Source organism: Cyprinodon variegatus, unplaced genomic scaffold, assembly GCF_000732505.1.
Source record: "Cyprinodon variegatus isolate N-32 unplaced genomic scaffold, C_variegatus-1.0 Scaffold975, whole genome shotgun sequence".
Lineage (NCBI taxonomy): Eukaryota > Metazoa > Chordata > Actinopteri > Cyprinodontiformes > Cyprinodontidae > Cyprinodon > Cyprinodon variegatus.
Window position 1 is genome coordinate 218,163 of NW_015151428.1, and position 17,198 is coordinate 235,360.

The 17,198-nt window shown below is 37.7% G+C and overlaps 1 protein-coding gene across 1 annotated transcript in view; it reads right to left on the bottom strand.

Annotated features, from left to right (window-relative positions):
- Positions 1–17,198, bottom strand: part of klf7 (Kruppel-like factor 7 (ubiquitous)) — a 105,250-nt gene that overhangs the window by 31,448 nt on the left and 56,604 nt on the right. Inside the window, exon 2 of the mRNA XM_015398969.1 lies at positions 3,033–3,675. Coding sequence (XP_015254455.1) covers positions 3,033–3,675 — 643 coding nt within the window. The remainder of the gene's footprint in view (positions 1–3,032; positions 3,676–17,198) is intronic.

Below are 17,198 nucleotides of genomic sequence, written 5' to 3' on the forward strand. Positions count from 1 at the left end.
AAAATGACGGCATAATATGTTCATAGCCGCGCCTTTAATAGTCAATTGGAACTCAAGTAGACCAAGAGATAAAACCCCACCCAAATTGAAGCTTTGGGTAATACCTAACAGTTTTTTCCGCATTTAAAGGTATAGTGGAGAATGTTTTTTTTTCCGAGTGGATCATCAAACTAAGTGATCCTCCTAATTGTCAGTCATTCTGATGATATGTTTACGTAAGGCCGTCCTACGTGCTCGTCACTATTTTCACTTAACGGTGGTGAGTCTGACATAGCGGAAAAATTGCAAACCCTCTTTTGGAAAGTAAGCTTGTATGAGCAATGCAAACAGCAATCTTTAAGCAGAGTGTGCACAAGGAGAAATGGGCTCATGCATGCTCTCGCAAGCTTTTATTGGACGTTCCCTGTTCTTTTTTTTTAAGTCGAGAGGGTGGGTCTTTTCAAAAATTTCTGAACATCCTCCATTATACCTTTAAAATTGATGGTGAAAAAAGAAAAAAACAATCATCTGCTTTTATAGGACATGAGAAATAAAACACAAACAAAAAAAGCAGATTTTTACCTGTATGGGTCCTCTGATGTGCCTTCAGATGAGAACTCTTGGTGTAAACCTTTCTGCAGCCATTAAACTGGCACCTGTGGACTCTCTTCTTGTTCTCAGGAATATCTCCGCCCAGACTTCCACCACCTGCCTGCTCGCTGTCACTCAGGGCTCCTCCTCGGCTTGGTGGGGATGGTAACGCTCGAGCAGCCACCACCTTGGTTGCCCCTAGCCCTACTTTCTTTGCCACCAGTTTAAGCGTTAATGTGCCGTCTGCCGTCGCGGTGAGCGTCTGTGTGGGTTTGACGAGGTGCCGGCCGAGTTCTGGCGATGACGGCGGTGTTAGGGATGTGACGGCGGCACTAAGTTGTGCGGCGTTGACTCCTCCGAGGACTTGATCCTTTGTGTCAACCCCAGATACTGCTTGACCATTGTTTGGACTGGACACCTGAAGGACTTTGGCCTGAACCTTAGGGAGGGTTATGAGTAGAGGCGGTGGGCTTGGGTGGTCAGCGAGGCTGGGCAGAAGTGGGTCCATCAGATCTTCATCACTGTCACCACCTTGCATGAAGGCCGGTGTTAGGAGACAGTCCAACTCTTCATCAAAGAGCTCAGAGAGTCGCTTGGGCTCTGTCTGTAGATACCTCTCCAACTCTAGACATGTCTGAAAGAAAAGAGGACCAAAATTAGAATTAACATATTTTTTAAATCTATTATTCAATTCACATTCAGCTTCATTCAGACTTATCTCAGGTTCACAAAGGTCCCACCAACTAGTTAGGCCTATATTGACTACATGTAGGTTGAAAAGTCAAAAGAGTTCCTAACCAATTTGTCATCAAATGGTCACACAACCATTTTATTTTAGGATAACAGTTTCAAAGTGACAAGTAAGGCTTGTCTCAGACAATCTCTCCGCAGATCAGTATACTCACTGGTTTCCCAGTCTAATATAACTTGGATATCGGCTGTAGGCGTTCTATTTCTCGGCAGCTGCTGACCATGTCACCTGGCATACGGCAGTCCTGCGAGAGGAGGGATTATTCTGTGATTGATTGCAGCTGCCTGGACAAGCTCTCTGGAGCCCTGAACTGTGGAGGCCTTGCCTGTTTCCCTCTGCTCTGCCAAATCAACCAGCCATGGAAGTTATATCGAGAGATAGAGGAAGCAGGGTGACAGATGAAAAGACATAGAATAATAAAAAAGGCAAAGACAGAAAAGGACATAATGAGAAAAAAAAAGAAGAAAAATGAGAGCTTTTTTTTTATTAATCCTGCTAGTTGAAGAACACTGTTTTCATTTTTTATGCTACTGTTTGCTGGAAAACAGTTGTTGGTCAGCTGGCCCTCCAGCGTCTTTCATCAAGGGCACCTGTGTCATTACCTCCAGGAGGCTGAGCCAAGAAACCTTCCAGTGACTCAATTTCACAACTTCAAACCTGTGTTTGTCTCAAAAACATTTGTATTTTCTTTATTACATGCTTATCATGGTGTTGTTTGTTTCAGGCTTGTTTCTTTTTTTTTTTTATTATTTAAAACTGGTATCTGTGGCAGTGTTTAACCTATAGCTTCCTGCCCAGGATGCATCACTACTCAAAAGACAACCAAAAAAATAAAAGGTTGAAACCTTAATACATTTTTTTTCTGATTTGCATGTCGAGTCAATGGGGATAGGCGCCACAATGGAGTATGAGCTACAAAAAAACTGTAAAAAAACTGCTGTATATCAAAGGTTTAAATTTATCATAGGACTCTAAACATGCCATTAATTTGCAGTACATTTTGGAAAACTTTATCTTTGCTCAACACAATATGGGTTAAGATATATATCACTTTACTTTGTGTGATTACATGCCCCACCTTATTGTAGTCAAGGAGGCATAGTTTGTACCCATGGGGCCTCCTGTGTCTCTGCTATTTACCCAGGAGAANAAAATGACGGCATAATATGTTCATAGCCGCGCCTTTAATAGTCAATTGGAACTCAGGTATTACCCAAAGCTTCAATTTGGGTGGGGTTTTATCTCTTGGTCTACTTAACAGTTTTTTCCGCATTTAAAGGTATAGTGGAGAATGTTTTTTTTTCTGAGTGGATCATCAAACTAAGTAATCCTCCTAATTGTCAGTCATTCTGATGATATGTTTACGTAAGGCCGTCCTACGTGCTCGTCACCATTTTCACTTAACGGTGGTGAGTCTGACATAGCGGAAAAATTGCAAACCCTCTTTTGGAAAGTAAGCTTGTATGAGCAATGCAAACAGCAATCTTTAAGCAGAGTGTGCACAAGGAGAAATGGGCTCATGCATGCTCTCGCAAGCTTTTATTGGACGTTCCCTGTTCTTTTTTTTTAAGTGGAGAGGGTGGGTCTTTTCAAAAATTTCTGAACATCCTCCATTATACCTTTAAAATTGATGGTGAAAAAAGAAAAAAACAATCATCTGCTTTTATAGGACATGAGAAATAAAACACAAACAAAAAAAGCAGATTTTTACCTGTATGGGTCCTCTGATGTGCCTTCAGATGAGAACTCTTGGTGTAAACCTTTCTGCAGCCATTAAACTGGCACCTGTGGACTCTCTTCTTGTTCTCAGGAATATCTCCGCCCAGACTTCCACCACCTGCCTGCTCGCTGTCACTCAGGGCTCCTCCTCGGCTTGGTGGGGATGGTAACGCTCGAGCAGCCACCACCTTGGTTGCCCCTAGCCCTACTTTCTTTGCCACCAGTTTAAGCGTTAATGTGCCGTCTGCCGTCGCGGTGAGCGTCTGTGTGGGTTTGACGAGGTGCCGGCCGAGTTCTGGCGATGACGGCGGTGTTAGGGATGTGACGGCGGCACTAAGTTGTGCGGCGTTGACTCCTCCGAGGACTTGATCCTTTGTGTCAACCCCAGATACTGCTTGACCATTGTTTGGACTGGACACCTGAAGGACTTTGGCCTGAACCTTAGGGAGGGTTATGAGTAGAGGCGGTGGGCTTGGGTGGTCAGCGAGGCTGGGCAGAAGTGGGTCCATCAGATCTTCATCACTGTCACCACCTTGCATGAAGGCCGGTGTTAGGAGACAGTCCAACTCTTCATCAAAGAGCTCAGAGAGTCGCTTGGGCTCTGTCTGTAGATACCTCTCCAACTCTAGACATGTCTGAAAGAAAAGAGGACCAAAATTAGAATTAACATATTTTTTAAATCTATTATTCAATTCACATTCAGCTTCATTCAGACTTATCTCAGGTTCACAAAGGTCCCACCAACTAGTTAGGCCTATATTGACTACATGTAGGTTGAAAAGTCAAAAGAGTTCCTAACCAATTTGTCATCAAATGGTCACACAACCATTTTATTTTAGGATAACAGTTTCAAAGTGACAAGTAAGGCTTGTCTCAGACAATCTCTCCGCAGATCAGTATACTCACTGGTTTCCCAGTCTAATATAACTTGGATATCGGCTGTAGGCGTTCTATTTCTCGGCAGCTGCTGACCATGTCACCTGGCATACGGCAGTCCTGCGAGAGGAGGGATTATTCTGTGATTGATTGCAGCTGCCTGGACAAGCTCTCTGGAGCCCTGAACTGTGGAGGCCTTGCCTGTTTCCCTCTGCTCTGCCAAATCAACCAGCCATGGAAGTTATATCGAGAGATAGAGGAAGCAGGGTGACAGATGAAAAGACATAGAATAATAAAAAAGGCAAAGACAGAAAAGGACATAATGAGAAAAAAAAAGAAGAAAAATGAGAGCTTTTTTTTTATTAATCCTGCTAGTTGAAGAACACTGTTTTCATTTTTTATGCTACTGTTTGCTGGAAAACAGTTGTTGGTCAGCTGGCCCTCCAGCGTCTTTCATCAAGGGCACCTGTGTCATTACCTCCAGGAGGCTGAGCCAAGAAACCTTCCAGTGACTCAATTTCACAACTTCAAACCTGTGTTTGTCTCAAAAACATTTGTATTTTCTTTATTACATGCTTATCATGGTGTTGTTTGTTTCAGGCTTGTTTCTTTTTTTTTTTTATTATTTAAAACTGGTATCTGTGGCAGTGTTTAACCTATAGCTTCCTGCCCAGGATGCATCACTACTCAAAAGACAACCAAAAAAATAAAAGGTTGAAACCTTAATACATTTTTTTTCTGATTTGCATGTCGAGTCAATGGGGATAGGCGCCACAATGGAGTATGAGCTACAAAAAAACTGTAAAAAAACTGCTGTATATCAAAGGTTTAAATTTATCATAGGACTCTAAACATGCCATTAATTTGCAGTACATTTTGGAAAACTTTATCTTTGCTCAACACAATATGGGTTAAGATATATATCACTTTACTTTGTGTGATTACATGCCCCACCTTATTGTAGTCAAGGAGGCATAGTTTGTACCCATGGGGCCTCCTGTGTCTCTGCTATTTACCCAGGAGAAATCCTGCCATCAAATGTGACTTAAATCATACTCTGAACTACAACATTTAACTTTGCATACACAATTTTAGACTTTATTTCTATCTAAAAAACAAAACAAAAAACACTTTCAATGAGACAACCTTTAGAACTCAACATGGAATGCATAAAATGCCCCAAATTCAAACAGGAATTTTGGCAACTGCCTACTTGACTGATGACCCATTCATTCAGTTATGAATTTTATGGCTAACGCGTTTTTCCTCCTTTATTCAAATTCTTAAACTTCTAAAACAGGTGTGGTATCTTACACACCAAGGCTACGTTCACACCGCAGCCTGAAGTGACCCAAATCTGATTTTTTTGCCCACATGCGACCTGGATCGGATCTTTTCATGGCACTCTGAACAACACAGATCCGACTTTTTCCAATCTGACCCGGGCCACTTGGCTATGTGTTCCTGAACCGATACAAATCTGATCTTTTCAAATGCAACCTGTGTCTGAACGGCCAGGTCGCATTCATCCGACCTGAACGGCATTAGTAACCAACATAGGTCAATATTCTGCGTATTGCTACACAGAACTAGCAAGAAAAAAAAACACCATGGCGGAGAATGATGCGGAGAGCAGTTTTTTTTTTTTTTACCATCTTGAAAAATGTAGGTTTTAAGGCTTGAAAAGATTGTTAGATGCGCTCCAGCACTAAATCCGTGAAACACAGATTTAGTCCTGAAGCACGCTGGCTTGTGACGTCATTGCGTCTTCTACTAGGCATGTGGGACATATAAGCTGTATGAATGCAGTTTACACAGGAGATCACAAAAAAACCCCACAAAAGATCACAAAAATTGGATTTCACAAAAAAAAAATAGGGAATTGAGCATCAAGGCCTGCAGTGTGAACGTAGCCCAAGTGACATGATCTTATCTATCTGAGATAAATAGATAGTGTTTGTCGGACAAATCTGCATCAGATTGTTATAATAAAACAACATTCTCCCAGGAGAGGACAAACAGCATAATTAACTTTAAAAAATTTAGCAAAAATCTATATACATAGATAATCCTGTATTAATCATAAGGCTTAATTAGAGTGTTGACTAACTTGGTCATGCTGATATAATATGTAAAGGAATATGCTAGCACTGAGTGCTATATTGACCAATTCTTCAGCTTTTCTAGTTATTTTTACATCTCAAGGTTCTTCATTCACAATCAAACAAATGCACACACACAGACACACACCATACAACAATATGCAGATTAGTAGGCATAATTTAAATGAAGTGCTTTGTCCAGATCAAAACATGGCCTTGGTTAAATTTGCAATTAAACCCCAACATTTTCCAAATGAAAAACCTCCACTCTTACTATTAAGCGCCATCAATATCTAACCTTAAAATATGTTAAAGAGAGAATGCAGATGTAACTTTAAAGGTATATTCACAAGAACACATTCAAACATTCACAGATTAGAACTTTTAATAGACTACCAAATATGTATTTCCCAAAATCCCTGAGTATGGAATCAAACCTGCAACTTTCCTTTCCTTTGCGTGATAAGAATAAAAACCAAAATAGTTTCCACAGAAATTGAAATCTCACTATAACTTTAACAGATATAAAGTAAATTTATCCAAATAACCAAAAATAAATATTTCAAAACTATTTTTTTTTCTTTACAATCAACTATTTTTCTAATTTAAACTGAAAAACCTTTTAATCCCATATTTTCTTCTCACTATGAATAACATCACCCATAAGTAACAGTAGAATACACAGAAACTTTTGTGTAGATAATCTGAAAATAACTGCTCAGAGGGTTCTCCCCCCAGCTAAGCTGTTTGAGTGAGAATTGATAGAAGTGACCTTAAGAGACTGAAGCTCAGCAGAGAGTCTGAGCAAATTTGCCAGTGAGTTTAAACTTCAGGGAAGCAACTATCCCTCCATCTTATGATAACAAAATGGATTCATTAAGGTATTTATATTGATTTGAAATTCAGTCCAATATCAACCTGGATATAACTACTGGAATTTATCAACCTGCATCTAAAATGTCCAATATAAGCAAGATGAGTAATAAAAGTTAGTATAATTAGTGCTGAAATGGTATCTGTTTAATATCATTATTAGCAAATACTCAATGCTGCAATATCAGTATTGTTACAGAAATAAAAAAACTTGTATAGCGTCAACCCAAATATTTACAGTAAAACAAAAACTGAATATAGGAGCAACAGGATTTTGATCTTCATAGTAATGTTTCCTAATCTAGGTTGCATCAGCTGAGGAAACGAGTTAAGTAAAAGACAAGAAAAATAAGTATTTGATTGAATGAATCTGTTCAAACACGTGATGAGATGTCTAACAAACATATGCACATCTATGTTTATTAAAAATATAATACATGTTTCTGTATTGACATGTTTAACTTATATACAGAAAGAGTACACAATGAAAAAATAGATTAAGTATTTGATTTTCTGTAAATGAAAGCTTAAACTCTCAAATATGATATGACTTAATTGTGACTAAAATTAATTTGCATTTTCATCTAAAATACAACTAAAATTGAAAAGGTTGTCAAGAACACTGGTCTGTTGCAAAACTTAGCTTAACACTTGAACACTTTTGTTATCTGATTTAAAACTAGATGTGAGAATGTAAATAGCAGAGAGTATCACTATTGCTCAACAAGCCACTTGGTTACCATGGGGACAAAAGAAAGAGTGACAGATCGCATTATCGCTGACCAGTGAATTATAATGACTTCAAGGACCTTCAGATGGTATCTTTTTGATACATAATAGTCTCAGTTTATATAATTCAACTTGACTCTGCAGAAATAAACCTGGGAAATCTCCAGACTTTTCATTTATCACCACATTTCCCCTCAGAGTGCTGAAGTAAAGATTCTGGTACTGGAATACGTTTCTGTTATTGATTCAAAGTAACAGCTTGACCTGTTCATGATGTAAATGTAATAATTTCAAACACTAATAGATAAACAACAAATGGATGGATTTTAAATCTCGTTCTACTAATTAACAAACCATTATCAGCCATTTTTGCTAAAATCATCAATACTTTAATTTTGTTTGATTAGCAATTCAAAATATTAGCCTAAATTGTTTTTTTCTCAAAATTTTTATTATTTGTTCAGATTAAACACCGACAGAGCCTCCCGCATAAACGTCAACTCAGCACTTTCTTAAATCCCTTATGACTCAGCTCACCCCTTCCTAAATCGTACCCATTTGGAAAGTGAAGTCCCTTTTTAGCCAAAGGCCTTTGGCAGCTGGGGATTTTCACACGGATGCTCTGCTCTTTCTGCGTCGCTCACTAAAGCAGCTCCTATACAAACATTTTGTGCATTTTTTTTTCTTCTTTTACTGCATGACTGTCCATTCAGCCAGTTTGGTAGCTTTCCTTTGCTCGATTTCATTGATGAGACAAACCAACATATTTCATGTTGACGGCTGTTTAGGGGTGATAAGCTGATTTTCTTCTCTCGCTTCTTCCCCTCCTTATTTCCTAAGATTGCTCATTTACATATGAATGTAAATCACAAGATATCTCTTAGCGGTGGACATTGGTTCATGAGTATGTGTAAACTATGATATGCAGGAATGTAACAATGTCCTTTGGAAAATGATTTCTATGGCTCTAAAGAAAGCCTGGTTGGCCTTCTGTCCAGATAGATGCTTTGCTTTGTGAGAATTTGTGTTTCTTTTATTCATCAGTGGCTGTTGAACGACATTTAGTCAAGTATGCAATATGAGGCTATTGTGTTTGCCTTTAAATTAGATTGTTTACAAAGAAAAAGAGCTCGAATCCAACTAAAGATGATTAATTAGTTGTCAGACTATCTAGAGAGAATGTTAAACAAGATGAGGCTTGAGGAAAAAAAGACCATCTCTAGGTGCTGGTAGGAATTTACAATGAAAACAACAAATAAAACCCTAACAAGGTAGTTTGGCATCCAAACAACAAAGATGATTTCATGATTCAAATAAAAAATCAAGCAATAACAAAACACAACCAGCTGGGAGTTTCTGGTTTGACCAAAAGATTGTAAAACATTTGTTTGTTTTTACATCCTGTGAACTAATAAAAATGAGGGTAGCTATTACAGTTAGCCATAAGCAGGAGGTACGCAGCTTGCAACCAAACTTTCCCACCTGTGTGTTGAGGGTCCCACTACAGACCACTGGAAAAAACAAGCTCCAGGTGCTGCTCTAATAAGCTAAAAAAAGTTTCACCTTATTTTATTTCGATCCTCCTATGTTCTGCCAGGACTAAATAAACTGTTTATTGAAATCTTTACTGATTGTTTTTGTCCAAGTCTGCCCAGCTTGACACAAAAAAATGTGTTTTCAGTAGGGTTGCGAACCTTCCTTTGAAAAACAGAAGCGTTCCGTATTTAGAAATAGATGTACCTGTCCTGCATTTAGTGGAAAATGAACACACTTTGTCCCGTATTATTGTGCGAGTAAAAAAATTTTCAGTAAAAAGCTAATTGAAAATGAAGAACAAGGGCACGTTAGATACAAAACTTAAGGTAAACTTGTTTCTGGGCCCTTTCCTGCATTGTGACCAATGAGCTGACAACATATATGTAACGATCCAGAATACCCTCATCCCATTGGTCGACACAAGTGTTGCTCATGGAGAAGATAGCGGGAGACAACAGAGCAGTATGGGGGAACGGAGAAATGTAAAGGTTGACGCTGATTTTGGGGGCGGTGCACCTTTCACATAGCAATGCTCCTCCTCCTCCTCCAAAAAAAAAGGATGCAGAAATATAGTGAAGAATGCAAAAAAANATAACCAAAAATACAAATTTCAATGCTGTTTTTTTTTCTTTACAATCGACTATTTTACTAGTTTAAACTGAAAAACATTTTAATCCCATATTTTCTTCTCACTATGAATAACATCACCCATAAGTAACAGTAGAATACACAGAAACTTTTGTGTAGATAATCTGAAAATAACTGCTCAGAGGGTTCTCCCCCCGGCTAAGCTGTTTGAGTGAGAATTGATAGAAGTGACCTTAAGAGACTGAAGCTCAGCAGAGAGTCTGAGCAAATTTGCCAGTGAGTTTAAACTTCAGGGAAGCAACTATCCCTCCATCTTATGATAACAAAATGGATTCATTAAGGTATTTATATTGATTTGAAATTCAGTCCAATATCAACCTGGATATAACTACTGGAATTTATCAACCTGCATCTAAAATGTCCAATATAAGCAAGATGAGTAATAAAAGTTAGTATAATTAGTGCTGAAATGGTATCTGTTTAATATCATTATTAGCAAATACTCAATGCTGCAATATCAGTATTGTTACAGAAATAAAAAAACTTGTATAGCGTCAACCCAAATATTTACAGTAAAACAAAAACTGAATATAGGAGCAACAGGATTTTGATCTTCATAGTAATGTTTCCTAATCTAGGTTGCATCAGCTGAGGAAACGAGTTAAGTAAAAGACAAGAAAAATAAGTATTTGATTGAATGAATCTGTTCAAACACGTGATGAGATGTCTAACAAACATATGCACATCTATGTTTATTAAAAATATAATACATGTTTCTGTATTGACATGTTTAACTTATATACAGAAAGAGTACACAATGAAAAAATAGATTAAGTATTTGATTTTCTGTAAATGAAAGCTTAAACTCTCAAATATGATATGACTTAATTGTGACTAAAATTAATTTGCATTTTCATCTAAAATACAACTAAAATTGAAAAGGTTGTCAAGAACACTGGTCTGTTGCAAAACTTAGCTTAACACTTGAACACTTTTGTTATCTGATTTAAAACTAGATGTGAGAATGTAAATAGCAGAGAGTATCACTATTGCTCAACAAGCCACTTGGTTACCATGGGGACAAAAGAAAGAGTGACAGATCGCATTATCGCTGACCAGTGAATTATAATGACTTCAAGGACCTTCAGATGGTATCTTTTTGATACATAATAGTCTCAGTTTATATAATTCAACTTGACTCTGCAGAAATAAACCTGGGAAATCTCCAGACTTTTCATTTATCACCACATTTCCCCTCAGAGTGCTGAAGTAAAGATTCTGGTACTGGAATACGTTTCTGTTATTGATTCAAAGTAACAGCTTGACCTGTTCATGATGTAAATGTAATAATTTCAAACACTAATAGATAAACAACAAATGGATGGATTTTAAATCTCGTTCTACTAATTAACAAACCATTATCAGCCATTTTTGCTAAAATCATCAATACTTTAATTTTGTTTGATTAGCAATTCAAAATATTAGCCTAAATTGTTTTTTTCTCAAAATTTTTATTATTTGTTCAGATTAAACACCGACAGAGCCTCCCGCATAAACGTCAACTCAGCACTTTCTTAAATCCCTTATGACTCAGCTCACCCCTTCCTAAATCGTACCCATTTGGAAAGTGAAGTCCCTTTTTAGCCAAAGGCCTTTGGCAGCTGGGGATTTTCACACGGATGCTCTGCTCTTTCTGCGTCGCTCACTAAAGCAGCTCCTATACAAACATTTTGTGCATTTTTTTTTCTTCTTTTACTGCATGACTGTCCATTCAGCCAGTTTGGTAGCTTTCCTTTGCTCGATTTCATTGATGAGACAAACCAACATATTTCATGTTGACGGCTGTTTAGGGGTGATAAGCTGATTTTCTTCTCTCGCTTCTTCCCCTCCTTATTTCCTAAGATTGCTCATTTACATATGAATGTAAATCACAAGATATCTCTTAGCGGTGGACATTGGTTCATGAGTATGTGTAAACTATGATATGCAGGAATGTAACAATGTCCTTTGGAAAATGATTTCTATGGCTCTAAAGAAAGCCTGGTTGGCCTTCTGTCCAGATAGATGCTTTGCTTTGTGAGAATTTGTGTTTCTTTTATTCATCAGTGGCTGTTGAACGACATTTAGTCAAGTATGCAATATGAGGCTATTGTGTTTGCCTTTAAATTAGATTGTTTACAAAGAAAAAGAGCTCGAATCCAACTAAAGATGATTAATTAGTTGTCAGACTATCTAGAGAGAATGTTAAACAAGATGAGGCTTGAGGAAAAAAAGACCATCTCTAGGTGCTGGTAGGAATTTACAATGAAAACAACAAATAAAACCCTAACAAGGTAGTTTGGCATCCAAACAACAAAGATGATTTCATGATTCAAATAAAAAATCAAGCAATAACAAAACACAACCAGCTGGGAGTTTCTGGTTTGACCAAAAGATTGTAAAACATTTGTTTGTTTTTACATCCTGTGAACTAATAAAAATGAGGGTAGCTATTACAGTTAGCCATAAGCAGGAGGTACGCAGCTTGCAACCAAACTTTCCCACCTGTGTGTTGAGGGTCCCACTACAGACCACTGGAAAAAACAAGCTCCAGGTGCTGCTCTAATAAGCTAAAAAAAGTTTCACCTTATTTTATTTCGATCCTCCTATGTTCTGCCAGGACTAAATAAACTGTTTATTGAAATCTTTACTGATTGTTTTTGTCCAAGTCTGCCCAGCTTGACACAAAAAAATGTGTTTTCAGTAGGGTTGCGAACCTTCCCTTGAAAAACGGAAGCGTTCCGTATTTAGAAATAGATGTACCTGTCCTGCATTTAGTGGAAAATGAACACACTTTGTCCCGTATTATTGTGCGAGTAAAAAAATAGTCAGTAAAAAGCTAATTGAAAATGAAGAACAAGGGCACGTTAGATACAAAACTTACGGTAAACTTGTTTCTGGGCGCTTTCTTGCATTGTGACCAATGAGCTGACAACATATATGTAACGATCCAGAATACCCTCATCCCATTGGTCGAGCCAAGTGTTGCTCATGGAGAAGATAGCGGGAGACAACAGAGCAGTATGGGGGAACGGAGAAATTTAAAGGCTGACGCTGCTTTTGGGGGCGGTGCACCTTTCGCATAGCGAAGCTCCTCCTCCTCCAAAAAAAAAGGATGCAGAAATATAGGGAAGAATACGTGGAAAAAATCTGTGATAATGAATATAAAGCTCACTGCAAATATGCATCTAATTCAATGCAGATCTGAGTCAAATAGTTAAAAAAATAAATCATCACGCCAGTAGGGGTAAAGGCAACCGGGTCAGCTGGCACGCACATGAGGTGTCCCTTTTTTTTCTTCAGGGAGTTAGAAACCCTAGTTTTAAATGTCTCGCTTTCTGTTTGATTTTTGTCAGTGTTCTCGGTGGTCCCACCCAGATTCAAGGTTTAGTTGCTATGGCCATCATAAGACTGCATTTTCTGTTAGAATGAATGGAAACACCGGATCTGGTGTTTTTCGCATTTAACATGAAGAAAAAGCAGCCTAGTATATAATGCGGTCTAAATTTAGACATAGAATTACAAAGTTCATCAAGTATACAAAAATAGTATATAATATGTAAGAAATATATCGGAAATATAAAAAAATGATTTGTTATTCAGTATGACAATAGTTAACTGTTGCATCTTCTTTGATTTACAGCCAAGAATATTCATTTGCAAACATTTTTCATCTGCATTTTACATGTGTTTTTTTTTTTTTTTACCTGCATGGCAATGTACTGAAATGTGCCAAATCATGACTTAAAATTGAGGCACTTATTGATGAAACCGACCATGATGATTTTTACACCAATCTGATCTTCTAAAGACAAATGAGACACCTGGTCTCTGTGTTCATTTGCTAAATACACTTTATGTTACAACCTGAAAGGCAGTAGGTATACTCACTGTGGAATAATTTGATACCACCATTGGTTAATCTAATCAATCCATGTCTTTCCTTTCTTCTTTTAGCTTTTTTTATCATCTCAACAGAAAAATAAGAAAACTTTAACCTCCAACTTTCTTTAACTACTGTATAAATCTGAATCTACAATTAATTTTAGCATCAAGGGCAGGGAAAAAAATTCAAGGGTCCAAATGAAAAATTGGCATGCAGAGCCTGACTGCATGGAACTTGAAATATATAAACCTGCTCACATAATACTGCGCTCAAGCTGACTCTTTGCACAAACTGGTAATAACATGATTATTATGAATTGGTAGAAAATGCAGCTCCTCTGGATACCCACATAATAAAGCTTGAAAAAAAATGTTTAACTGCCTGCTTATGTGACGGATATCGGCTGATGCTTGTTGATCATATGCAAAACATTTCTAGACTCCTTAAGGTTTATATGGAGGGTGAAAAGTATCAACAATTGCTGCAGATCTTCTTTAAAGGTCTAAGTGCCAAAAGGGTTACATACATTTTTAATCACCAGCATACATTCCTGCAGCAGTATGAGTAACACACCACCGATACACCTTCAGGTAATAATTTCAATTCAGGTAGAACTATTGTTTTAACTTTAATTGGAAACTAGAAATAGAAACAACTTTGTGTGTCCTGGCGGGGGCACGGCTGATGCTGCAGATTTTAGGGGGAGGGGGGAGCTACAGCAGAGAATAGATGGAGCCTGAGGGTGTGCGAAGGGAGAGAGGGCGCCAATCACACCCGTGGCCAGCGGTGAACGGATCGACTCTGACATCATGCGAATGACCTTCTCCTTCGTCTGGTTCTCCTACACACTGTGAATATCAGGTAACAATGACACGCAGGACTTGCAATGCATATGTGTGCTTGTGTGTGTTTTGGGGGTTAATAAACCTTTAGTTTTTTAAATATATATATATATATATATATATACATATTTTAATACTTTTTTGACGGTTAAGATGTGGATTAAAGTATGTGATTACTTTCTTTGAGAGGTTTGGTATTCAATGTCAATATGAATGAAGGTAGCCCAATTAGAGTGTGTTGTAGTGTGTGCAGCCACTGCAAACTGCTCAGACGGATAGCATGTGTACGGCTCACCTCTTGTTCCCCTGTTCTGTCCCATAGCATATGGAGAAAGGTCAAATTAAGAAAACTCACATAGGTTCACCCACAAACACACACACACACATACTCATTCTGCTATATGTAGTGAGGACCATTGACTTCCATTGTTTTTCAGTCATTTTCAACCCTTTCTATGCCCTAACCCTAAAACTAAACCTAACCATTAGCAATGCATACCTCACCCTAACCCTAACCCAATTGATACCTAAGCCTTAAACCTAACCATTAGCAAAATATCTTGTGAGGACCAGCAAAATGTCCTCACTTTGCAACAACTGGTCCTCAATCTGATGGTAAAATTGGAAAAATGGTCCTCACTCTGAGGGCTAGACAGGTACACATCCCCTTCTCCCAATCCCACCCTGACCCCTCCATCCTCCCACACACACACACACACACACACACACACACACACACACACACACACACACACACACACGGTCACATATGGGCAAAAAATTCACTTGAGCACTTCGAAGTATGGAAAATCTCCCCCTCAAAAATTATGACTTAAAACACATAAACTGACTATAAAAACTAAACAAAACATTTTCCAAACTGGAAATAATTTGTCTTATGGGAGAGACCTCAAAGGTTTATAACCTAAATTAAAAAATAAGCACACACAAATACAACGTTTTCATGATTTTTAAGGGATCCACTGTAAGTTGCTGGGAGAATCTGCTAGTGGTTTAAAGCATTAAAGCTGTACGATTATGGCTCATTCAAATTAAAAATTCAGATTTTCGTGGTTAACAATTAGAAACAAGATAAGAGCATCTAAATCAGGATTTTGAATTTTCAGTTAAGCTTGCAGCACGTACAGACTGTAGGGAAAGTTTCAATATAAAAAATAAAAAACATAAGCTTCAAAAGTTAGTATAAGCTATGCAACATATAAATATGAAACATTGTCAGGATTAGAGTCAGGTGTTTATTTTAGAAGCTGTATCTGACCTAAACCAACAAGGATCTATTATATTCTATATCTGTTTTCTCTATAATGTTTCTTTCTTCAATAATCGATTTTTGCATGTCATGTAGTCCTGAAACAAAGGCTTAGGAAAAAAAGGAGAGTCTATAAAGAAGAAGGCGGCCATCTAGGAATGCTTTGAACCCTAATTAAAATTGGGTTTATCAATTCTGCAATTTATTTACATGTAAAACAAGCTAGATAGATGATTTCATTTGACTATCTGATGAGCTGCAATATTTGAAAATACAGATACTCTATCATCTCCTCCTGCGTCTCCTTTTTCTCTAAATATGAGTGTTTGATTTAATATTTTATCTCAAATAGCTGCCTGTTACGTGGAGGCTCAGCCTCTGTATGTGTGTCTTTGGCCCACTGAGGTCTATTAATAATGAATGCAGAGAGCACAGGGTTCTGGATGGAAGCGCTAAGAGCTTTTGACAGACAAAGGGTGATTGAGGACAGAGCTCCACAAACAGACTGAAGTGGATCCAGCAAAAAGAGGGGGGGCACCGTCTGTGTTTACATGCAGTCTGTTATGTGACTATTACCAACATTGCCATTAGGACAATGGCTAAATTAAGCCATTTACATGATTCTGCAAAGTGACACTTCCTACAAGTGTTGACTTTACATGTGGCTATTGCTACATAAATGCTGCTTCAGAAACACATAATTGAACAATCCTATAATGGATAAAGACTGCTGAATACCAGTTTATAAAAAAAAACAAAAAATCCCAGTTATTAACATTTTTGTCATCCTAAAAATATCTTTTAGTAGAAATGAAACAGAAATCACTACAAAGAAGTTAGTGCCATAGAGAATAATTCCCTATTAATCCACTGCCTGATCATGTCTTACTGTATTTTATGGTTTGTTTGTTTTAATGCAAGAAAGTTTACAATAAAAATCCTTTACTAAGTGTACTGGACAGTGCGACCATCAACAAAACACTGACTATACTTGAATATCCTATTCAATAAAAGACACACAAAGATGCTATTTAAAAACCTCAATCCAAATATGTATTATTGTAAGTATTTGCCAAAAAGTATCTTTACAATAGCCTTTTTATTTGACTCTTTATGACTAAAACATTGTTTAATGAACAGACTGACACCTCAGTAGTTCAGGCCAGATGCATCTATAAGCCTGTAGCCTATTTTCCTGGATTTACTTTGAGTCAGAAGTTCCCCTGCTGTTTCTGTGGATGTAATGTCAAGCGTGTCCATGTTGAATGGGTCCAACCTAGCAAAAAAACAAGGCTGTATGACCTCCTTGAATTTACCAAAAATCAACCTAAAATGGAGGTTTTGTTGTTTTTGTAAATGACTGCTGTCAGACAGAAATCCTGACAGCCAGATCGCTTCCTTCCTTCCTTCCTTCCTT